Source organism: Calidris pugnax, unplaced genomic scaffold (assembly GCF_001431845.1).
Source record: "Calidris pugnax isolate Ruff unplaced genomic scaffold, ASM143184v1 scaffold469, whole genome shotgun sequence".
In the NCBI taxonomy this organism is placed as follows: domain Eukaryota; kingdom Metazoa; phylum Chordata; class Aves; order Charadriiformes; family Scolopacidae; genus Calidris; species Calidris pugnax.
This window is the reverse complement of record NW_015091303.1, coordinates 90,865-114,598: the sequence shown is the minus strand read 5'-3', so window position 1 is coordinate 114,598 and position 23,734 is coordinate 90,865. Positions and strand designations below refer to the sequence as shown.

General features: G+C 51.4%; 2 protein-coding genes across 6 annotated transcripts in view; one reads left to right on the top strand and one right to left on the bottom strand.

Moving 5' to 3' along the window:
- On the top strand, nucleotides 1-19,860 carry POGZ (pogo transposable element with ZNF domain). Of its 5 annotated transcripts, none has more exons than XM_014960845.1 (17): nucleotides 1-1,401; nucleotides 5,848-6,023; nucleotides 6,826-6,934; nucleotides 7,951-8,244; nucleotides 8,992-9,198; nucleotides 9,687-9,796; nucleotides 10,272-10,606; nucleotides 11,279-11,433; nucleotides 12,045-12,145; nucleotides 12,936-13,082; nucleotides 13,813-13,944; nucleotides 14,415-14,587; nucleotides 15,521-15,661; nucleotides 16,677-16,736; nucleotides 17,021-17,133; nucleotides 17,702-17,726; nucleotides 17,993-19,860. In XM_014960845.1, exons 1-17 carry the CDS (start codon nucleotides 1,278-1,280, stop codon nucleotides 19,560-19,562), a joined length of 3,972 nt encoding a protein of 1,323 aa, XP_014816331.1. In that variant the 5' UTR covers nucleotides 1-1,277; the 3' UTR covers nucleotides 19,563-19,860. The 5 variants fall into 5 exon arrangements, with proteins under 5 accessions (XP_014816331.1, XP_014816330.1, XP_014816332.1 ...); XM_014960844.1 differs by having other exon boundaries at nucleotides 4-1,401; nucleotides 13,810-13,944; XM_014960846.1 differs by having other exon boundaries at nucleotides 5-1,401; nucleotides 9,097-9,198; nucleotides 13,810-13,944.
- Nucleotides 19,861-21,275: 1,415 nt separating this feature from the next.
- PSMB4 (proteasome subunit beta 4) overlaps nucleotides 21,276-23,734 on the bottom strand; it is a 2,754-nt gene continuing 295 nt past the window's right edge. The window contains 6 exon segments of the mRNA XM_014960836.1: nucleotides 21,276-21,392; nucleotides 21,485-21,573; nucleotides 22,562-22,678; nucleotides 22,768-22,849; nucleotides 22,967-23,113; nucleotides 23,462-23,668. Coding sequence (XP_014816322.1) covers nucleotides 21,380-21,392; nucleotides 21,485-21,573; nucleotides 22,562-22,678; nucleotides 22,768-22,849; nucleotides 22,967-23,113; nucleotides 23,462-23,668 — 655 coding nt within the window. The 3' untranslated portion in view covers nucleotides 21,276-21,379.

The window sequence follows — 23,734 nt, the reverse complement described above, 5'->3', positions numbered from 1 at the left end:
AGGAACCCTGGAAGATCTCCCAGTTGTGTTTTAGGGCTGGTGTGGGACCATGGAAATGAAAATTAAAGGTTTCATGGGCTTCGGTCTCACTCCCGCACGCCCCAGCTTCGGGCTGATTTACAGCCTGAATTTTGGGGCAGCTTCAGCGTTTCTTTGTTGGACAAGATGATCTTTGAGAGGTCCCTTCCAACCTAGAAGATTCTGTGATTCTTTGCCTGGAATTGTGATGGTGTTGGGATAGGACGAGCAGACACAGCTTAACGAGATAAGATTTATAATTTAATTGCTCTGTGGTTACTTAATCCAGTTTATATTTTAAAGCTACGTACGTCCCTTCCAGTTTCCCAACAGTGAGCTAATAAGCGTTACTCTGTGTTGGAGCCTTCTGGCCATCCCTGTGTCCTGGGGCTGTTGGAAACACAGCACATGGGGCTGGATTATTTTCTCCCTTGTCCTTTATTAGAAGCTGTTTATTTTGGCCGGTTTCTCTCGGAACATGTTTCTTATCGGATTTTTACGGCTGTCAAATGGTGGTAGAGAATACAAAATGCCATCACAACAGTCCCTTTTGCCACCAAAATGGAATGAGGAGCAGCAGAATCCCGCGTGGTCCCCGTCCACGTGTGTTCCTGGTGGCAGAGGGACGGAGCTGGCTCTTCCCTGCTGTCACCCAGCTGCAGCTCGTGGCAGAAAACCCCATTAATTTTGTAATTTGCAGGGGTTTGTGGTGGTTTGGGGGAGTGCAGGTCTGGTTGTGGGTGCTGGGGACTGTCACACACACGGATTTCACTCGTTGGAGCCTGGACACCCCCTCCCTGCCGGGTGTACAAATCCGACAACGCTCAAAACCACCACCAAACCCCATGGTTCTTCCTTCTGTCACCCACAGTTATTGACTCAGTTAAAGGTATTGGAGTTCTGGGGGTGGTGACCCCTGATTTCACAGCTGTTACGTTGGCTTTCTTAGGCAGGAGAGGGAAAACCACTGCAATTTTAAGTCAGAACCAGGGGGTTTCAGCCCAACTTCACAGATTAATCTGAAAAGGAACCACAGCCTGTTCATGTGGGACGCGGAGTCAGCTCTGTGGCCAGAGAAATAAGTAAGAACCTGAAAATATGCGACTGATTTTTTTTATATTTTTTTTTTCCTTTGGAATATTGGGAAACGAAACCATAGTTGATATTTCTGGCGTTGCAGTTTTTCTTGTAACAAGACTTTTGGTGCCCGGTAAATCACGGTTTTCCACTGAAGGTGTCTCTTCTCTTCCCTTGGCAGGATGGCGGACACGGACCTTTTCATGGAATGTGAGGAGGAGGAGCTGGAGCCGTGGCAGAAAATCAGTGATGTGATTGAAGACTCCGTTGTCGAGGATTACAATTCAGTTGATAAAACTGCTACGGGTAATTAACCCTTTCAGTCCAGAATTGTTCCTGGAGCGGGGGTTACGGTGCGAAGGGGGCGGCGGTGGCCGGTTACGTCCCATCCAGTGAGTAGCCTTCTTGTGGCTGAAAAGCCTGTGAATGAGTGATGGAAGAAATCTCAGTTTCTGTAGCTGTGACAAAGATTTCAGTGCTGGGGGTGCTGTGTGGGGAGGGGGGTGTCCCCACAATATGTGGGGCAGGAAATGGCTTTTTCATCTGTGCAAGAGGAGTGAGATTGTTGCAGGTGCTGGAGAGGGTGTTCTGGCTGAAAACGAGAAGGAAACTTTGGCCGAGTTATTCGTGTTCTACAGCCAAAGCTGTGGTTTCTTAGAAGCAGAGAATTGATAATTTACCTAGAAGATGGTGTTTTTTCCTTCACAAAGTGCTTTAGTGTGTTTTGGTGGTGACTGACTCGGGATCCTTCTGGCAGCTCTGAAATGAGTGAGGGGGTCAGGTATTCCATTGGGGAATTGTATTTTCTGTGACATAACTTACGAGATGAAAATTCACTTATCATCACGTACTTAACCCCTGATTCAATAGGACCAGTTTCAGTTGGGTTTTTTGGTTTGTTTTTTTTTTTTTTGCCTGTTCTCCACAAACAGCAAAGCGCGGAACTTTGTTCAGTTTGCGTTGAGCGTGCAGGTCAGAGGAGGTTGTTACCCACTAATTGTCCAAATTATGAGGAATTTGGACTCAGAAGAAGCAGTAATTGTCAGATGGGAGGCTTTGTGTTCTTCAGACCATTCAGTTTGTAACGGAAACCCAAGACAGGAGGATGGGACTGTGTTGGTGTCAGTGGGGTCACTGAGCATAAACCTACAGATTAAACCTTATACAAATTAAACCTTGATGATGAGCATCTCACAATTTGGGAGAAAATGAAACATCATCACAGTAAGAAGACCTTTCATTTGCTGTCCCTTTGGTTCGTGCCGAACGCTTGAGGCTGGTGTGTGGAAGAAGGAATCTTCCCCGTGGTGTGTGTGGGTGAAGCCGACGCGCGTGCCGTGAGTGAGGCTTTTGTTCAGCCCTTTCAGTCACTTTATTTTGGGTCAAGATTGGGCCAAACATCAGCGTAATATCTGAAATGGGGGTGGGGCTGTGGCTTGTGGGCCAGGGATAAGGAACGATGGTGGTTCAACGTGTCTGGCCACAACGTGAGCTGAGAGCCCGGCGCGAGGATGTGGACATCCCTGTGGCCAGGGCCACCAGCTCCTGGGCAAAACCTCATTGTGTCATTTCTAGTAAAATCTAATCAGACACACAGGTAACGAGGAAGGTTCTATACGTTATCTGAAATCAATATCTTCGTTGGCCCAAAGGAGACACACAGGTAACGAGGAAGGTTCTATACATTATCTGAAATCAATATCTTCGCTGGCCAAAGTATCTTGAGCTCCAAATGTATTAGATCTCGCTACGTAATGCACTTGCGATGAATATTTCATAGCTTTTGCTAATAAAAGTAATTTGAGACAGATGTTGTAAATCAATTACAAGAAATTAATAAAGGCTTGGTGGTATCGCTGTGCTATAATTAGATGAACAGTAAAAAAAAAAAAGTGTGGCTACTAAAAAAATAGTCTGCTAAAAACAATATATTTACCAGTAAAATATCTGTGTACCCTTCTGATGAGTTCCAGTGTTCCCCCACAAGATCTTCTGCCCAAGTGATTCCCAGATCCCATTAAAATGGGTGGATTTGTCCAGGAATCTGATTTGGAGAGGCCTTTGTCACATCTTACAGACTGCACAGGTCACAGCCCTCTGAGAAAGTTGCCTCTTTCTTCCTTTATTTATTCTTTATTTGTTTGTCCTGCTCCCCGTGGGGCACGGGGCTTCCCCGTGCTCTGGGGTGGATGCCGTTGGGTGAAAAAAACACGGAAACACGCTCAGTTGTGCGAATTTTGGGTTTTCTGGAGGAGGGAGTTCTCTGCCAGCCCGGGTGCAGCGGAGGGTGCTCGATCCCATCGCTTGGGGACCACTGGAAATGACATTTTCCACCCCAGAGCCTCGTGTTCCTCCCGTCCCCGCTGGCTCCCGTCGGCGTGCGGGGGAATCCTCCTCGGCTCGATGCCAGCGGGGACTTGGAGTGGCCAAGTGCCACGGGGACATCTGTCACCTCCCCGGTCCCTGCGGTCGCCGCTGGCCCAGTAACTGGGGGGGGGGTGTCACATCCCAGTTTAAGTTGTGGCTGTGGCTGGCGGAACGAGCCGCGTCTGGAGCCGTCCCAGCTCCCAGCAATCTGTTTCTTACGCTCATGGCTGTCGTCTTGCATTTTGGTTTACATTAATTAAAAAGACTTACAAGCCAGGGCTGAAAAAAGACCCGTTGAATCTCTCCCTTCTCCCAGTGTAAGGTTTTGTTGGATTTTGTTTTGGTTTGCGTGTTGTTTTTTTTTTCCCCTCCAGGATGTAATTCATTTATGAGCAAGCCTGGAGACCTAAAATTCATCCTTTTCTTAAATAACAGCATCCCTGTTGGTAGTTCCTGCCTTTCAAGCTCATCCATTGACAAACCTCTGCTGGAGTTTCTCCCGGGGTTGGTTGTGCAGAACCCACCAGTTCTCCTTCGGGTGAAGGAGCAGAAGCACATCCTGGACTGGAGAGAAACGACCCCGTCTCCAAAACCCAACAAACAGGGTTTCCAAACGCAAGATGGAAATGCCTTTTAGCTTATCTTTCTTCATCTTTCTGCTGGATCCAGTTTTTTCCCTGCAGATTAGTTTTAAAATGTCTCAAATTACTGGGGCATAAAAGGAGAAATTACCAAAAGCTAAATATATTTGAAGTGACGCTCGGCCTAATTTTTTTTTTTTGTCTTAATTTCCTTTGATTTCTTTTAATTCTACCTGTATCCCAGTCAAACCAGTTCTTTCATGTGCAGAGCTGCCCAGTGTAACGGGTATGTCCATTGTCCCCAAAAAAGCCCTGGGGTTGTTGGCAGGAGAATGAGTTGGGCACCGTGCGACACGTCGGCCTGGCAGCTCCACTGCTTTTGTCATAGTTCCACCATCAGATAAAAATACAACTTCCACCCGTGAAGTTCTTCTCACCACAACAATCCCAAAGTGCTCTTTGTCCCGAAGACGTAGAAACTGTAGAAGAAAATTCTGCACTTAGGTGTGACGGGCAGCGAGTGCGTGACGGTGCGTGGTTACGGCAGGTTGGGGGGGGAGTGAGAATCACAGAGTGATATGGGGTGGGAAGGGACCTCTGGAGATCATCTCCTCCAACCCCCTGCCAGAGCAGGGTCACCCAGAGCAGGTCCCACAGGAACGTGTCCAGATGGGATTTGGGATGTCTCCAGAGATGGAGACCCCACCACCTCTCTGGGCAGCCTCTGCCAGGGCTCTGCCACCCTCAAAGTCAAGAAGTTCCTCCTCATGTTGAGATGGAACTTCCCCTCTTCCAGTTTGTGCCCATTCCCTCTTGTCCTGTCCCTGGGCACCACTGGGAAAAGCCTGGCCCCATCCTCCTGACCCCCACCCTTGAAGGATTTGGAGGCGTTGATCAGATTCCCCCCTCAGCCTTCTCTTCTCCAGACTCAAAAGCCCCAAATCCCTCAGCTTTTCCTTCAAGAGAGATGCTCCAGGCCCCTCAGCATCTTTGTAGCCCTTTGTTGGACCCTCTCCAGCAGTTCCCACCCTGGGAGCCCCCTCTCCCCAAAACCTCATCTCACACTTAGTTTAATGGCAGGAGCTCCTCTTTGCTGCCTGTGTGTCCTGTTGGAACAGGTTGCCCAGAGAAGCTGTGGCTGCCCCATCCCTGGAGGGGTTCAAGGCCAGGTTGGATGGGGCTTGGAGCAACCTGCTCTTGTCCCTGCCCATGGCAGGGGGGTTGGAACTCGATGATCTTTAATGTCCCTTCCAACTCTGACCGTTCTATGATTTATCACTGGGTTTGATGAGGATGGTGTCAGTGGTAGGAGCTGTGGCTGGTCCTGGCCAACTGGAGCCCTGGGCAGACTCTGGTGTCTCCCATGGCCCGAGGTTGTCGATGCTGTTGAGAAACCCCCCGTGTGGAGCCTGGGGCACCCGTCCCGTGCCAGGGCTGGGAGTGAGTGGTCCCAGTACCTGCCAGCAGGTGAATTTTTACTCCATAGTTAATGAGACCAGAACCAACGTTTCCTGTAGCTGCTGTGGCTGCCTTCAAAGGGCACCCAGGAGCTGGGTGGTCAGTCTGGGAGACTTCTCAGGGCTGAGGGATTTCAACACCTACTTCTGAGGCAGCTTGGAAAATCCTAGTCCAAATACAAATGGTCAAACAATATATAGAAGGGTTGGATGGTTCCATGAGTTGACTTTGAAAGCGTGTTGTGGAGAACTCCTTCCAGTTCTGAAGACTAAAATGACCAGCCGAGTGTGTGTGTGAGCATCAGCAGTGGCTTTTCTCCCCCAACTTGAGCTGTGTTTCCTTCCAGCGGGCAATCCCCTGGTGCAGCAGAGCGGGCAGCCCCTCATCCTCACCCAGAACCCGGCCTCGGGTCTGGGCACCATGGTGACCCAGCCAGTGCTGCGACCCGTGCAGATCATGCAGAACGCCAACCACGTCACCAACTCCCCGGTGACCAGCCAGCCCATCTTCATAACCACCCAGGTGAGTGTCCTCCTCGGGACGGCCGAGACAGGAGAGCTCCTGCCCTCAGCCCTCGAGAGTGTTCTCCGTTAAGAAATAACCAGATGCCTGATGTTTCACTGGAGCTGAAATCTGTTGGGGTTTTTGGGTTTTTAATTTATGTAGATTTAGAAAGAGTGTTATTTGGAAACAGCTCGTGTTCCCAGTCCTTTTGCCGTTGGGTCTTGCTCGAGAGAGCTGGCCCCGTTCCTCACCCCAGCAGGTCCTGGGGAGCCCCATGGGTCTGCTGGGACCTCCCGCTGGCTCTTACTAGGGGGCTCAGAGTTTGCCATCCCTGAGTATTTAACTACTTCATTGTATTTTCCTGGGAAACATGCAGGTAATTTTTTAAATGTCCACTTGGCCTCTTTAGCCCTGGGGAAGCTCTCCTACAAAACAAGTGCCCATGTTTCCCAGAGCTCCAGCTTTTACAAAAAGGAAAAAAAAACAACCTTAAAAGTTTGTCTTTGCATGTCACAAGTTTTTCTATCCCAGGAAACTGCTTCAAATATGGGTTTATAAATTGTTTAAGACCTGGGAGAAGAGTTCTGTGGGTGCTTTGGGCAGGAAGGGTTGAGAGCAGAGGCTGTGAATCGGATGTTGTAGAGTGTAAGGGGGGTGGCTGGGAACGGTGTGGCCTCATCGTCCCATTGATCTGTAGGTGATAGAGCTGGGGGGGGCTTTTTTTAGTGTTTTTATTTGGTTTTTTGGGCTAGAGAGCTCAGGGTGAAAGCGCTTCGGGGAGGCTGGGTGTGTGGGTGGTGACGGTGCCCTGTGACCGCAGGGATTTCCCGTGAGGAACGTGCGACCGGTGCAAAACACGATGAACCAGGTGGGGATCGTTCTCAACGTGCAGCAGGGTCAGACGGTTCGACCCATCACCCTCGTCCCAGGTAAGGGCTGAACCAAGCCAAAGCCCTTCCCCTTTTTTCTTTTTTCAGAGTAGCAAAGGTTAAAAATATACTATTTGAAATGTGTATTTCATCTGCGCGTCTCGTAGCTCTAAAGGAGGGTTCAGTTCTGTAGCAGGTGAGGTTTGTCCATATTTATGGCTGTGATTCTGCCATAAAGTCACTTTGCAGCAGAGAGTGGGCCCTTTGGTCAAAAGTAATGAACCACTTTGCAGTCGGGGACCCCCAGGAATGTCTGGAAGGGCTCTCTGTAAATCTGGCCTCTCCAAAAAGCCTCCTCAGTCAATTTAATTTCAAGATCCCAGCCCAGGAGAACCCCTCTTCCTTCGTTTCAAAGTCTCCCCGTGCCGTGTGAGCGCTCCCCGACTGCCTGGAAGCCCAGCCTCTCCCTGAGGATGGTTTTTCTAACACTGACTTCTGCTGCCAGATCCTGTCACACACCACCAGAGAGAGTAAGAACCCGTGGGTCACCAGAAACCTGCCTTAAAGAAAGCAGCAAGGGTAGTGAGGGGTCTCCCCACAGCAGATCTCCAAAGCTTTGTATTGCGAACTAATTTACAACTGTGGGATCCCCCTTGTCCTGCCGTAAGAAAACTTCCATAGGTTTCTCTTGGGCCTGGAGAGCTGGTGTGAGAGCCCTGTTTCTGGGACTCTGAGCCCCGTGAAAGCTGGTGAGATTTGCGCTCCTGAGCTACTTGGGCCTTTCGGAAAATTCCACCTAAAAAACTTTATAGATACAGTCTTCACTCTGTCTGGTTCCGTGTTCAGTTTTAGTCTGATTGGGAAGTGAAAGATGATCTTTAAGGTCCCTTCCAACCTAGAAGATTCTGTGATTCTGTGATTCTGAAATTTTGGTGCTGAACTTTTAAAACTTGCACTGAAGATAGCAGGAGTGTTGGGAGCTCGGCAGGGTTGGAGAACAGGTTGCACTTGGGTATTTTTATGCCAGGAGCAGAATTACGATGATTTGATCTCGTCTGTTCCTTTGTTTTTTGAAGCCCCGGGCACGCAGTTTGTTAAACCAGCGGTCGGAGTTCCTCAGGTGTTCTCTCAAATGGCCCAGGTGAGACCAGGTACGACCATGCCGGTCCGACCCACCACCAACACTTTCACTACGGTCATTCCGGCCACGCTCACCATCCGGAGCACTGTGCCCCAGTCCCAGGCGCAGCAGCAAAGTAAGTCCACTCCCAGCACCTCCACAACTCCCACTGCAACGCAGCCAACACCACTGGGACAGTTAACTGTGCCGCAGCCAGGGCAGTCCAGTCCAGCTACTAACCCCAAATTAGGTAAGACTCGCCACGGAGCAGCGAGGGGCCTCGAGCGTGTGACACTGTCTGTAATTCCATCACCAAACGTGCAGCAGCTCAAAGGCAGAATTGACTCAGAACTCCCCGGGGTCTATTTTTTGCCCGTCGCTGACTCACGCTTCAGCTCTCTTTACCAACCTGGAAAACGAGGGTTTAATCCCAGGGTCGTGTCCAGTTTGGTTTGAGAACCAGTTAAATTTGGTTTCCTGCAATATTCCGAGACCATCAATCAGGAGTCCCCCGAAGTGAAAAACACCATTTGTTCATCACTTGTACTTTTTGGAAGGTGAAGTTAAATAGATGATGAGCACCAGCAGAAACTAACTGTATTGGGCTTTTTTTTTTATTTTTTTGAATGTTGGCTGCATGCGTGAGTGAAATGAAGGGAAAAAAGGAAAAAAAAATACTTCTTCACACAGCAAGTAGCCAGGTTATTTTTAGCTTTAAGTGGCCGTAATCGTCGTCTACAGCTGCATTTAGAAAAGAAAAACAAATAATGTTCATGATTCCGTGATAACCGGCGTCCGGTTCGTTGTGGGACACAACTCCTATGTTGTAAATCTGGAAGGTTGGGGAAATCTGCTTTCCCTGGGCAGGATGACTGCTCGTCAGGTGTCCGTGGGGCAGGAGAGGAGGGGTCCTGGCTTGGGGGTGGGCTGCAGACGGTGGGGCAGAGCTTAAACCGCGTCCTTCTTAGCGCTGTTGTGCCCTCCGTTCCCTCGGCAGTGAGTATCGCCAGCTTTGTGACTGTCAAGCGGCCCGGCGTGACTGGGGAGAACAGCAGTGAGGTTGCAAAGCTAGTGAATACCCTCAACACCATTCCTTCGGTAGGGCAGAGCCCCGGCCCCTTGGTGGTTTCCAACAGCAGCCCCGTGCACGGCTCCCAGAGATCCAGCGTCTCAGAGTCCTCCTCCTCCTCCTCATCGCTCAAAGGTAAAGGCCGGGGCAGCTGGCTTCCTTCTGTTTCTTCTCTTCTTCTTCTCTCCTTCCTCTGAATTCCTTCAGAGTTCAGGAGCTTTTCTGCAGTGAAAAAAAAGCTAACCTGTAACTACTGACACTTCACAATAGCAACAAACACTCAGGAAGCTGTGCCGTTAATTTCTTCATCTCTGTCTATATGTTTTTATCCAGTGATTAGGTTTTGTTGGTTGATATTTGCATGCAGCATTTTGCCTTCAGAACATGCTTGTGTCTTGGCAATACACAGACCTCAAATACTCTACACAAGGAGGCAAAAGGATAAAATCTTTGCTTCTCCCAAAAAGAGCATCTCCTTAAGGTGTTGGCCTCTCTCTCAGAGTAGTCAGTAGTTAAAAGTACAGCTCCTCAAACAAAAGGATTTCAGAATGCCAGGAGGGTTGCCTGGATTTGGGATGGAAGGCGAGGATTCTGATGTTTTTTGTGTGTTTCTCCCCTTGCAGTCAGTTCATCTCCTATTCCCACCTTTGATTTGCAAGACGGTGGCAGGAAGGTCTGCCCGAGGTGTGACGCTCAGTTCCGAGTCACCGAAGCTTTAAGAGGCCACATGTGTGTAAGTAACAGCCAGTGGGTGATTGCTCGTGGGTCTGGAGGGTTCTCCATCCATCAGGGGCTTCTGTGGAAAGGCAGAGTGTGACAGGGAATTAAGAGGCCACATGTGTGTAAGTAACAGCCCGGAGCCCAGCAGCCAGTGGGTGATTGCTCGTGGGTCTGGAGGGTTCTCCATCCATCAGGGGCTTCTCTGGAAAGGCAGAGTGTGATGGGGAGAAAGGGAGAGGTTTCTGGAAGACCTCACCCGGAACTAGGCAGGACCTTAGTTTATGTCCTCCTGGAGGTCCATTCATTTTCTGTTCTTACTGAGCAGTAAAGAATCAAACCAGAAAATTGGAATTTGAGTCTGTGTTACCCTTTCCTAGAGCTCCCCTGTCCTCTCTTAGTGCTGGTCCTTGTCTGATAGCACGTATGGTTCTGCCTGGGTACGCTTTAATGTGGGGGCTTTTCTTCTTGTGTTTGTTTGTTCCTTTTAGTACTGCTGCCCCGAAATGGTTGAGTTCCTCAAGAAAAGAAAATCTCTAGAATCTGAACCAAATATTCAATCCGCAAAGCCCCCGTCTCCAGAAAAAACTCCGGCTGTTGCTTCGCCACCCTCCTCTGCTCCGATCCCTGCGCTGTCCCCACCTGCTAAAGCCCCAGAGCCCAGCGAAAACGTAGTCGACTCCTCCCAAAGTAAGCTCATTATGTTGGTAGATGATTTCTACTACGGCAGAGACGGTGGCAAAGTGAGCCAGCTGCTGAACTTCCCCAAGGTCCCGACGTCCTTCAGGTGTCCACACTGCACCAAGAGGCTAAAGAACAACATACGGTGAGAGGAACGCGGGGGCCGCAGAGCCAGGGGTCCGGTCCCTCTCGTCTGCAGAAAGGGAAAACCAGGCCTCAGCGCCGCTCCCGGGCCCTGCAGCTTCCTGTAGTGTAGCTGTAGATCAAAACTGAAGCACAGGAGGGAGAGGTTTTCCCATCCTCATTCCATTCAGGCAGGGATCGAGCTGTAAGAAGACCACTTGGTTGGAATAATGGCCTTAATGTTCTGGAGCGGAGACGCCTCGTTCGCTCGTCACTGGTCTCACTAGGGAATAGGAGATAATTCTTCTCGAAGAGCTGCTCTTCCCATCCTCATTCGATGCCTTTTTTTATGAAATAATGTGTTCTTGTGAGCCAGCCTTTGTGGTGTTCTGTTGTGGTAACGGGGCCACTGGTTTTTCTTCTAAGTTGAATGTTTTGTTGCCATCAGTGGAAGGGCTGGGGGGGTCAGAAGTGCAGCCCCTGTGCTGCAAACCCTGTTCTTGTGCTTCTCCTGGACTTGGGGAGCAGGAAGGTGCTGGGTAGGAGGGGATTTTGCTTCCTTTTGATGGGAAGAGCAAGAAGGAAACATCTCAATGGTGTCAAAACCACTTGTGGTGTAGTGTTGGTAATGCTCTCAGGGTTATGGGTGCAAAATGTTTGGACTTGGTGTTCACACTCTTCTCCTCCCCATCAGGTTCATGAATCACATGAAGCACCACGTGGAGCTGGACCAGCAGAACGGCGAGGTGGACGTCCACACCATCTGCCAGCACTGCTACAGACAGTTCTCCACCCCCTTCCAGCTGCAGTGTCACCTGGAGAACGTCCACAGTCCCTACGAGTCAACCAGTAAGTTCATTTTGTGCCATTGTTGGTTTGTTTAGGTTTCAGAGGGTTCTGTCTGGTTTTACCCACAGATCTGTTCAGAAAGGAGTGACTGTTGGGCCTCACCCCTCAGTGCCTTGGTTTTGTAGGGCCAGCAGCAAAATCCATCTAAATCCCATTTCTGCAAACTTTAATGATTGAGTTCAATAATAACCCCGTGGCAGAAGGTCATTTTTCCCAGGAGGCTGACAGCTGATCTAAAATCACTTGCAGTTCCCTCGTTGGGATGTCTTTCTGCCTGGTGTACCTGCCCTTTTATGTAGGAGAACTTCTGGTGCTTTTTGGAAACCTCTCAAAATATATTTTATTTATTGTCGAGGCAATTCAAAGAGTTGAGAGGTGGTTTTTTGAGTTACCTGCCTTTTTATGTAGGAGAACTTCTGGTGCTTTTTGGAAACCTCTCAAAATACATTTTATTGTCGAGGCAATTCAAAGAGTTGAGAGGTGGTTTTTTGAGTTGTTTTTTTGGTTGGTTGGTTGGTTTTCTTTTGTTTTAAGTTGTTCCATGGCCAGTGCCAGGTTTGAAGAGGGTTTTCTCATCCCTGGCCATTACCTGCTTGTCCTTTCCTTTGCAGCCAAGTGCAAGATCTGTGAGTGGGCCTTCGAGAGCGAGCCCATGTTCCTGCAGCACATGAAGGACACGCACAAGCCCGGGGAGATGCCCTACGTTTGTCAGGTACTAACCTTGGCTGTGGGGCTGGATTTGATAAACACACACTAGAGAATGAGCAGAAACGAGCAGAAACTCCACGGGGCAGTGCTGTGGAGCCCGTGGAGGTTTTTCCAGGTGTGGAATTAGAGTAGCCCAATGGCCACCAGGGCAGCACAAGTGGCTAAGTGTTTGTTTGCCACCGGTCCCCACCACTCTGCTGCTGGGTCAGCTCCATAGACCTTTGTTCAGAGCCAGTGCTGTTCAGCACCTAATTTTTCCTGTGCCATAACGAGGAGTTGTCACTCTGGAGCAGATGAGATTATGTTCCTTGGGTGATACCTTTTCTTGACGCTCTGTTGCCATGAGATTTGTCCTTGCGTCCATTCTGAACGTGCTATCTCCACCCAGAGGTCCTAAACTGCCCCTCCAAACAAGAAGAAACTCCTAAAATGGGTTATATTAAACCAGATTATGTTCCAGATGCTGCATTTTACCTAGACCTGCTTTTTAATATATCCCAACTGCTTTGCATTGACCGTCTCTCCTTTTTTTCCTTCTTTTTTTCTTGGGTCTGGAGCTTGACTTGTCGCTACTTTCTTTTCATACGAGTAGTTCAAACCTTTTTTTTCCAAAATCCTCTGAATATTCGCTGCTTGACTTGGTATCTCTCAGTTGGGATAAGCAGGTGGGTTCTTCAGGACCCCGAGCTCCACTGATGAGCATCTCTGGGCGTCACTGTGAAGCTCCCCACGGCGCAGCGGTGGATGTGAGAGGGGTTTCTGGGTTATTTCACTGGAAATTGTCTCTGCCCCAGGTCTGCCAGTACCGCTCCTCGCTCTACTCCGAGGTGGACAGTCATTTCCGCATGATCCACGAGGACACGCGGCACCTCCTCTGTCCCTACTGCCTCAAGGTCTTCAAGAACGGCAACGCCTTCCAGCAGCACTTCATGAGGCACCAGGTGTGATGGCCGGTGGGGACGGAGCGTGTGAGGAGCTGAGCTTTGGCTTGGAATAAAAAGCAGAAAGAAAGAAAGAAAACTCGGTTGAAAGAGGGGGTTGCGTAGCAGAAAAAAAGCAGGTTTTGCTGGGGTGGGTCTGCATCACATGCTGATGAACAGACAGTGGGCTCTGGCTTCATTTGGGGTTTGATCTCCAGGTGATGAATAAGTAAATCACGCTGTGTTGTGATTTCTACAGCTTGCTGTTCTGTTTCTGTGCACACTGGATGGATTATAGCACATTTGCTGAGGGTGTAGCTGGACTGTACGTTCAGGATATAGAAACGGGGGGCTCTCTCCGAGTCCCCGCATTGATTTGCCCCCAAAGCCCCGTTGCTGACCCCCCGAGAGGCAGCTTTGGCAGGAAAGGTGCCCCACACGCTGCTCTGCCCCTGTGCCTTTGCCCTGAACAACCTGGGTGAGACTCGTTCCACGGCGCTTCCAGGGCTGGTGCCTCCCCAGAGTCTGAGCATTTCAATCAAAAACCAAAACAAACCAAAAAGTTAAAACCAAAACACCCCAGATACGGAGCTTTCAGAGGTTAAGGAAAAATGGGGCTGCCTTTGGTTTCAAAGAGCCAAAGTGTGGGGTTTTCTCTTGCTTTTTTCTTTATTTTAAACACCCCCCCTGCTGTGTTGTGACTTCTCTGTCGCTAAAATGAGATGTCTCTCGTTTGCATTTGCTTTAGAAGAAGAGTGTTTATCACTGCAACAAGTGTAGGCTCCAGTTCATATTTGCCAAGGATAAAATCGAACACAAGCTGCAGCACCACAAAACCTTCCGAAAGCCCAAACAGTTAGAAGGATTGAAACCTGGAACCAAGGTAAGAAATGGAAGTTAAAGAGCAAGAAACCCGAGTTAACGGCCAGCCTCTGCTCAGGGAACACCCCTAGTGTCTGTATTTATGACATTTGCTTCACCTGCATCACTCAAACCACACTCAGGGGGACAGAAGGACACTCCGTGTCTGTCCCTTGGTGTGTGCTTGGGTAATGAGATACCTCCCAGAACCATAAGTGAGAGGAGGTGCGAGTGGCACAACAGAGGTTAAACTCCCCTCTCGAAGATTCCTGCAGGTGATGGTGCCTGAACTGCTTGTCTGGAGCCTTTGGGGACAAACGGGCACTTCTGGGGCTCAGGGCATTGTCCTTTTTAGGGAGGGACCGAGGGGTGACCCAGGAGCACCTCATTGTTCTCTGCCAGGAGCCTGAAGGACTTCTCCGAACGGAGGAGTCCGAGTTGGATGGGTGGCTGCTTGTGTCTGAGGAGGTTTGGTGTGTGTGTTCCCTGCAGGTGACGATCAGGGCGTCCCGAGGGCAGCCACGGGCAGTGCCCATAGCGTCGAGCGAGATGCCGCCGGGGCCGGGGCAGGAAAACGCTTCCCTCTCCTCTTCTGCTGACCCCCAGCCCATCTTCCTGTACCCACCTGTCCAGAGGAACGTCCAGAAGAGAGCCGTCAAAAAAATGTCAGAGCTTTTGCCTAAATTTCAAATTTAAAAAAAAAAAAAATAATAATTAAGATTTGTTTTAAAGACAACGTAGTTAGTTTTTTAAGGGCACAGCGATGGGTAACGCGATCCCCGGCGCTGGGCAGCTCTGTCTGACAGTTGCCAAGGAGACTTCATGGCAGGAGAATCGGCCTCCCACGAACCCGGGGTGAAGTCATGTTACAGCAGCCCTTAAGGTGCCACTGCAAAATACAGAATTAGCTGGGAGATTTTATGGAGACTTCATGGCAGGAGAATCGGCCTCCCTCGAACCTGGGGTGAAGTCATGTTACAACAGCCCTTAAGGTGCCACAGCAAAATGCAGAATTAGCTGGGAGATCTTATAGAATCATAGAATAGAATCACAGAATGGTTTGGGTTGGAAGGGACCTCAAAGATCATCGAGTTCCAACCCCCCTGCCATGTGCAGGGACACCTCCCACCAGCCCAGGTTGCTCCAAGCCCCATCCAACCTGGCCTTGAACACTTCCAGGGATGGGGCAGCCACAGCTTCTCTGGGCAACCTGGGCCAGGCTCTCACCACCTTCAGAGTCAAAAATTTCTTCCTGAGATCTAATCTGATCTGATCTGAAACCATGGAATTTCATCATGAATTCATGATGAAACCATGGAATTTCATCAGCGTGAGGGTGCCTGCCCGTCCTCTGTCCCCGCTGCCTTGTCGTCGATATTTTAATTTATTAACTTATTTATTTATAGCCCATTCTTGTATTGTGAACTCCCAACAGCAGCTAGTGGGAATGTTTAGGCTGGCACCGAGGTGCCCTGAGATCCCAGGGTGGGAGAGGGGAGTAGTTTGGTGTCAGACCCCTGGAAATTGGTGGTTGTAACTCCCGAGGGGCTTGTCCACCCACTAACGACGATCCTTCCTCCCCATCCTTGTCTTTTCAGGAGCGTCCTGGGGAGACAGACCTGCCTGGAGTGCAGCTTCGAGATCCCCGACTTCCCCAACCACTTCCCCACCTACGTGCACTGCTCCCTGTGTCGCTACAGCACCTGCTGCTCCCGCGCCTACGCCAACCACATGATCAAGTAGGTGGGATGCGGGATGCTCTTCCTCCCCCCCAAATCCCATCCCACCTCTGGAGTTTGCCCCCTGCCCTGTAATAGAATCATAGAGTTGCCCAGGCTGGAAGGGACCTCCAAAGGCCATCTAGTCCCACCCCCCGCAGTCAGCAGGGACACCCCCAACTAGACCAGGTTGCCCAGGGCCTCATCAGGCCTCACTAGGCCTCACCTTTAATATCTCCAGGGAAGGGGCCTCAACCACCTCCCTGGGCAACCTGTCCCAGTGCTCCACCACCCTCCCAGTGAAGAACCCTCTCCTCATCTCCAGTCTAAATCTGTTCCCCTCCAGCTTGAAGCCATTGCCCCTCGTCCTGTCACTGCAGGCCTTTCTAAACAGGTTCTCCCCAGCCTTCCTGTAGGCCCCCTTCAGGTATTAGGTCTCCCCGGAGCCTCCTCTTCTCCAGGCTGAACAACCCCAGCTCCCTCAGCCTGTCCTCGGAGCAGAGGTGCTCCATCCCCCTGATCATCCCTAATAAAGGGGCATCAGGAGTTGCCAGCTCACGGGGGCGGTTGGCAGGACGCCGAGCTGTGCTCTGACATGGGCGCTGCCTTTCGAAGGGCAGGAGAAAACAGCCCAAAAGCTCCAAGGTCCACCCCAAGCTCTCAGCTCTGGGGCTGGGGAGGGGTGCTGCGCACACCCGGCATCTTCTCCGTGCTCCTGAGACTTCTTGTAAAACTCTCAGGTGGAATAATTGAAAAAATTTAAAAAGAAAAAAAAACCCACCATCTCCTGCCTTCCGGGGCTGGGAGGGGGGCAGAACAGTTACTCCAAAATCTGGGCATTTCCAGGTGTCACCCTCCACTTGGTTTTATTTAGACACAGAGTTTTCATGTCCTTGAACACAATTCTGGCAGACAAAAATATTATTAAGCCCAGGATTGGGCCTGTCTTTGTAAACACACTGTGTTTTGCCTGGGTTTGTAGCTCTTTAAATACCCCGAATAATTCTGAGGTTTAATAAACTCTTTTCTCTTACAGCAACCACGTTCCTCGGAAGAGTCCAAAATACTTGGCTTTGTTTAAAAACTACACTGCCTGGTAATGGAAAACTTGTTCTAATCACCTGGGGATCTACTCTGCCTTCACCTTCTGATTTTCCCAGTTCTTTTTCTTTCATGATCTGCTTCTGAAGAAGCTCTGCTTATTTTTTGCCACACGGGAAAACGTGTTGAATTAAGGGCAATATATTGCCCGAGACTCCCATTGCCTTCCAGTGGGAGTTACTGGTTTGGGGTGGGGGCTCTGCCTGCGTGCACTGGAGGGGGTTATGTGTTTTTATATCTCATCCTGGAACTGAGCTCACTTCTTTTTCCCTTTCCCAGCGGCATGAAGCTCTCCTGCTCCTCTTGTCTCTTCGTAACGTCCGAGGGCGACGCGATGGCCAAACACCTGGTCTTCAACCCCTCGCATGAGTTTAGTAACATCATTTTCCGAGGTAAGAGCTCAGAGAAGTTGCAAAAATAATTCAGGCAGGACATAATCCTGTGAGTTCAGAGACTCCCAGGTCAAAAAAGGGCTTTGTTTGGCCTTGGGCTGAGTCCTGAGGGTCCTTCTGAGCGGTGCCCATTGTTATGGAGATGGGAGAGCGGGGCTTTGAGTCACCGGGGGCTCTTCCCAGGAGGGACAATGCGGGGGCTTCAGCGGGGTCCCTCTGTTCCTGGAGACACCATTGTGTCCCGGTGACAGCGGGGGCCTGGGGCAGCTGCTGGGGTTTGAAAGGAGCCCGGACGCGCGTCCCGGCCGTTGAGGGGGGGAGTTACCACCACTTCTCTGCTTCCCAAGCTTCGGGGTGTCCCTGCTGGTCCCAAAGCTGAGCTTTCCGAACCAAACTCCGGTCGTTTCAAGCAGATGGGGGGGTTGCTGATGAGTGGGGGGTCCCTGGGTGTGGGGGTCAGCTCTGCCTACAGCACCTGGGGGGTCCCCTCTGGGAGAGTCTGTGTTTGCACCTGTTGGGTGTTTGTTTGCCAAGCTACAAATGGTTGTTGTTTTGTTTTTCTTATCAGGGCCTACTTGGATATCACATTCCAGGTAAAGTGTTTGTAAACTCTTCCCTGCTCCCGGAGGTGGAGGGTTGGTGGAGGTGGTGGAGGGTTGGTGGTTGGTGTTTTCCTTCCTTTGTTTTCCCTCACCAGCTCGATTTTTTTTTGCTGGGTTTTGAGGGTGGTGGAGGGGTGGTGGAGGTGGTGGAGGGGTTGGTGGAGGTGGTGGTTGGTGTTTTCCTTCAGTGGTTTTCCCTTACCAACTCGATTTTTTTGCTGGGTTTTAAGAAGGTCCCTGTGTTCTCTCCCTTCAAGGCACGTTCAGCCCCAGGACAAGAGCGTGAAGAACCCCTGCCCTCCCTATTCCCCAGGAAAAGCTGCTACTGTGAAAACCAAGTCCGTGTTACCGGCCAGGGACGAGCTGGAGCCCGAGCGGGCGCCGGGGGCCTCCAGCAGACCCCCCCTCTGCCCCGAGGAGGAGACCTTAAACACGGAGGCTCGAGAAGACGAGCAGGCGACGAAGGAGCCCGAACCCGCCAGCAAAAAAGAGCAGTTATCGGTAAAAAAGCTGCGGGTGGTGCTTTTTGCCTTGTGCTGCAACACGGAGCAGGCGGCCGAGCACTTCCGAAACCCCCAGCGGCGCATCAAGCGTTGGCTGAGGAGGTTCCAGGCTTTCCAAGAGGAGAACTTGGCCTCGCTGTCGGAGGGCAAATACCTCAGCCTGGAGGCGGAGGAGAAGCTGGCGGAGTGGGTCCTGACGCAGCGGGAGCAGCAGCTGCCCGTCAACGAGGAGACCCTCTTCCAGAAAGCCACCAAGATCGGCCGCTCCTTGGAAGGGGGCTTCAAGATCTCCTACGAGTGGGCGGTGAGGTTCATGCTGCGGCACAACCTCAGCACGCACACGCGGCGGGCCGTGGCTCACCCCCTCCCCAAGGACGTGGAGGACAACGCCAGCTGCTTCATCGAGTTCGTGCAGAGGCAGATCCACACCCAGGACCTGCCCCTCTCCATGATCGCCGCCATCGACGAGATCTCCCTCTTCCTGGACGTGGAGGTGCTGAGCAGCGACGACCGCAAGGAGAACGCTCTGCAGACGGTGGGCACCGGGGAGCCCTGGTGCGACGTGGTCCTCACCATCCTCGCCGACGGGAGCGTCCTCCCCACGCTGGTCTTCTACAGGGGTCACGTCCAGCAGCCCGCCAACGTGCCGGAGTCCATCCTCCTGGAAGCCAAGGAGAACGGATACAGCGACGACGAGGTGATGGAGCTGTGGGCGTCCCGAGTGTGGCAGAAACACACGGAGTGCCAGAACAGCAAGGGCATGTTGGTGCTGGACTGCCACCGAACGCACCTCTCCGAGGAGGTCCTGTCCCTGCTGAGCGCCTCCAGCACCCTGCCGGCCGTCGTCCCCGCCGGCTGCAGCTCCAAAATCCAACCCCTGGATGTTTGTATAAAAAGGACTGTGAAAAATTTCTTGCATAAAAAGTGGAAAGAGCAAGCCAAGGAGATGGCGGACTCCACCTGCGACTCGGACATTCTCCTGCAGCTGGTGCTGTGCTGGCTGGCGGAGGCGCTGGAGGTGATCAGTGACTCTCCAGAACTGGTCCAACAATCCTTCTTGGTGGCCAGCGTCCTGCCCGGCCCCGACGGCACCGCCAACTCGCCCCGCCGCAACGCCGACATGCAGGAGGAGCTCATCTCCTCGCTGGAGGAGCAGCTGAAGCTGGGCCAGGGGCCACCCCAGGCGGTGGCCGAGGTCCAGGACCGCAGCCCGGCCGAGGAGGCCACCGACCCCGAGATCCTCCACCGGCTCTTCGAGGGGGAGAGCGAGACTGAGTCCTTCTACGGCTTCGAAGACGCCGACTTGGATCTGATGGAAATCTGAGCGCGGATCCCCAGAAAGGGTTATTTTTTAAATAAATGTTGGCTGAGACCATTACACTTCCCTGTGGATTTGTGGGTTTAGGAAAATTCGTAGGCGATCACTCAGATAAATAGCCATTTATGCTGTTCATTTATAAGTTTTGTGCTTTTTTAAAAGGAAAAAAAAAAAATCACTGTGTTGGTATTTTCTGAAAATATATTGTGGGTGAATATTTTTGCGTTTTTCTTTACCTCACTGTATCATAGTTTTTCTGTTTTTATTGTGCAGAAATGTTTTGAATTATACATTGTCAATGTGACCATTTCTAAAGAAAGGAAAAAAAAAAAAAACCTCTGTAGCTGATGAACCAGGACAGCGATCTTTTGGGTTGTTTTAACACAGATTTCTTTTTTTTTTCTTTTTTTCTTTTTTTTTTAACACTTGACCCAGAGATTTAGGTTTCTGTGGAGAAATTTAGATCTGAGTTATTGCTTTAACGCGTGAAGCTTCTCTGATTGATTGACCCTTAAGGTTTGGGTTTGGTTTGCTTTTTTTTTCTCCCTTTGGTTTTTATTTTTGGGTTGTTTTTGTTTGTTTGTTTGTTTGTTTTCCTCTAAGGAAGAGTTAATTATTTTGCTTGGGAATTTGGACACGGGGTGAACACAGGAGGGGGAGGGTTTTTGCCCCTTTGGTTCCAGCAGGGAGAGGTGGTGCTGGGGTTGCAGAGCTTTTAACGACTCTTAATTATAAACCTGCTTTAACCAGTGGCATCAGACACTACGTCCCTTAGAATTAGAAAAACCCTGATTTCAATGAGACAAACTGTGACGTGCACAAAAAAAAAAAAGAAGACGTTTGTTTTTATTTTTCACTGCCAGCTTAAAATTTTTCTACAACTTGCATGTTTGAGGAGTTTTTTTTAATTGTACGTATGATGGTATCGACGGAATCCCCAGGCACCTGCACCTTTTTCTGTTCCCAGGGAGGGTTTGTGACCCTTCCCCGTGACCCGAGGGACGCAGGAGGCAGCATGTGCAGACCTGTAAATGGCTCATCTTCAAAATGTACATAAAGTTGGAACATTTAATAAAACCAGGGAAATGGATTTATAAACATGGCGTTTTTATTATGAAGAACTAATTAACTCCCGTGGTACCGTAACCCTCCGTACGAAGTGTGGCCCCAGGGCTTCATGCTGGGTCCCTCTCTGTGCCCCGGAGCCCTCGGAGCCCCACATGGGACTGTAATTAACATGTAATTAACACGTTTGTGTCGTTAACACTCGGCAGAGCCCTGTCCCGGGGCGTTTCTGTGCCCCCTCCCTGCCCTTCGGCCCTTCCGTGGGGTCAGCAGAACAACCTGTGCCCCCCCAATGACGTTTTTGAGGTTTTTTTTTTAAACAAAAGTCTGAAAAATCATGAATAAAACCCTCTCCTGGATAAATATTTCTGCTGTTGTTTCTGTGGGGTAGTGGGAAATACTGGTGTGTCCCCGTGCGGCCGCAGGGACAGGGAAAGCTTGAATTATTCTGCTCTGAATTCCATTTTTCCCCTCTGTGTGTTCCGGGTAAACAAAAGCCGGCACAAAAATAATAAAAGCCACTTTTTTGCTGCCCCTTTTCCAGCAGAAGTAAGGATTGATTCGCACCTTCCACCCCTGGAAAGGGGGAGCCTTCCCGAGGCTGGTATTTCTGGAGAGTCCCCCCAAAACCCGACCCCCGGCACAAACACAGGCTTCTCTCAACAGGTTTATTTTGTTTCAAAAAAGAAGGAAAATAAAAAGGAGTCAGGGATTTACGGACAGACGAGGGCGATGGCGGAGGCGGCAGCTCGGCGGGATCACTCGAAGCCGCTGCGGGAAGAGACGGGATGGGGTCAGGAGGCAGCACAGCCAAAAACACCCCCATTTTCCCCGTTTTCCCCATTTCCCGGGTGCGCCGTTACCTGACGAGGTGCGCGATGTCCCAGTTGGCCTCCAGCGTCAGGGGCCCCTCCAGCTCCACCCCCTTCTCCGTCACGATGGAGAGTTCATACTGGGGAGAGAAAACACCCACCGGTCTCTGTGAACCCCCAGACACCAACAGTTCTCCACGAACCCCCCAAACTCCGATGGTTGTCTACAAAGTCCCCCAGACACCAACGGTTCTCCGCAAACCCCTCAAACTCCGATGGTTCTCCACGAACCCCCCAAACTCCAGTGGTTGTCTACAAAGCCCCCCAGACACCAACAGTTCTCCATGAACCTCCCAGACACCGACGGTTCTCCACGAACCCCCCAAACTCTGATGGTTGTCTACGAAGCCCCCAGACACCAACAGTTCTCCATGAACCTCCCAGACACCGACGGTTCTCCACGAACCCCCCAAACTCTGATGGTTGTCTACGAAGCCCCCAGACACCAACAGTTCTCCATGAACCTCCCAGACACCGACGGTTCTCCACGAACCCCCCAAACTCTGATGGTTGTCTACGAAGCCCCCAGACACCAACAGTTCTCCATGAACCCCCCCAGACACCGACGGTTCTCCGTGAAGCCCGAATTCCACCCTTGAGCTGAAGCCAAGCCCCAGGAAAGCTCTGATCGCTCGGGGTGAGGAATATCAGCTTTCCCTTAAACAACCTTGTTTTAACATGTTTGTTTTTTTTTATTCAGGAATGTTTTTCCTTTCCCCCCCGGGGACACTCAGGCAGCGGCACTGAACAAAAAGGCTCCCAAAACTGAAGGATTAGAGGCTCTGGATGCTCCAGCCGCGGTGACGGGAGAAGCATCATCGGATCCACGGAAGCACCGGAGCCGAGCGTCGCCCGGACTCAAACCGCTCTCGAGGAGACGAGAGGAGAGAGCTCTGCCAGGGGGGTCTCCTAATGCACCCACCTCAGGGGCTACCACCGAGCTCCCTGGGCTCGGGGACAGAAAACGGCCTGGGGAAGGTCACCCTGAGGTGTGCAGCATCTCTGGCCACCCCCCGCCAGCTCCTGGCCACCCCATGGCCACCCCCCACCAGCCCCCCGGCCACTCACCCTGTTAAAAGACCGAGCATCTCTGTAATACAAAATTTTCATGCAGCGCTCAATCAGGTCCCGGGCTTCCTCCTTCGTCGGGCTGGGCTTCTTCTCCAAGAATTCTCTCATCAGCGGCTGGAGGAGGTGGGAGGTGGGGGGAAAAATAAGTATAGAATCCAACATTTCGGTCACGGCGTCGGCAGCGGAGCGGGAGCGTTCCCTACCTGAGCCAGGTACGCTCCGTAGCCCGTAGCGAGCGTCGGGGCCTCGTAGGCGACGCCGAGCATGTCCACGTATCCCAGGAAGCTGGAGGGACAGACCCCTGAGCGCGGTGGGGAGGGACTCGGCCCCAGAGCCTGTCTCAGCCCCAAACCATGGGAGGAACCCCCCCCCAGGAACTCTCACAGGCTCCTCCTCGCTCACCTCTCGCCGTTGTAGCAGCCCCCGATGACCACGGTGTTCCAGAGGGGATTGATCTTGGACCTTCGGTTGTACATGACTCTGGTCAGCCAGGAATGGATGGCTTTGGGGCTGTAGCTGTGACCGTCCCCCAACAGCTCCTCATCGATGCTGATTTAGGGAGAAATTTCACCCAAGTGAGAAAAGCCAGGGAGCGACAGCCCCAGCAGGACAGAGTCCCCCCACCCTCGCAGCCTGTTTTCAAAAAAAGGCCTTAAAAGAGGTGAATCAGCCATAAAGAATAACAAAAAATGGTTCTCCGCAGCGCTCAGCACGGGGAAAAAAGACACTTGTCCCAAAGGGATTGTTGAGGGGGGGGGATTTAATCTAGGGTTTATCCCCCCTCATTTAATTACTCCTCAGCCCTTTGAGGAGCAGGAGGAGGGAGATGCCCAGGTCAGGGCTTGCCCAGCCCGAGCCGGGGCCACGGGGGCTGCAGGGGTGGCCACCAGGACTTACACCATCTGGTCGATGATCTGCTTGAGGTACTGGAAGTCGGCGTAGTCCCCCGAGGCCCCCAGGACGGTGCTGTCGTTCACCTTCAGGAGCCGGGAGATGCCACGGAAGCGGGCGAGGGAGCCGTAGGAGCCCATCATGTCGGCAGCGATGATCACCCCCCCGGAGAACTTCACCCCCAGCACCGAGGTGCCCGTCACCATCGGGCTCCTGCAGACCCCGACGTCAGCGAGGGATCGGGCTCCCCTCGGTCCCCAAAATACCCCCAGCCCCATT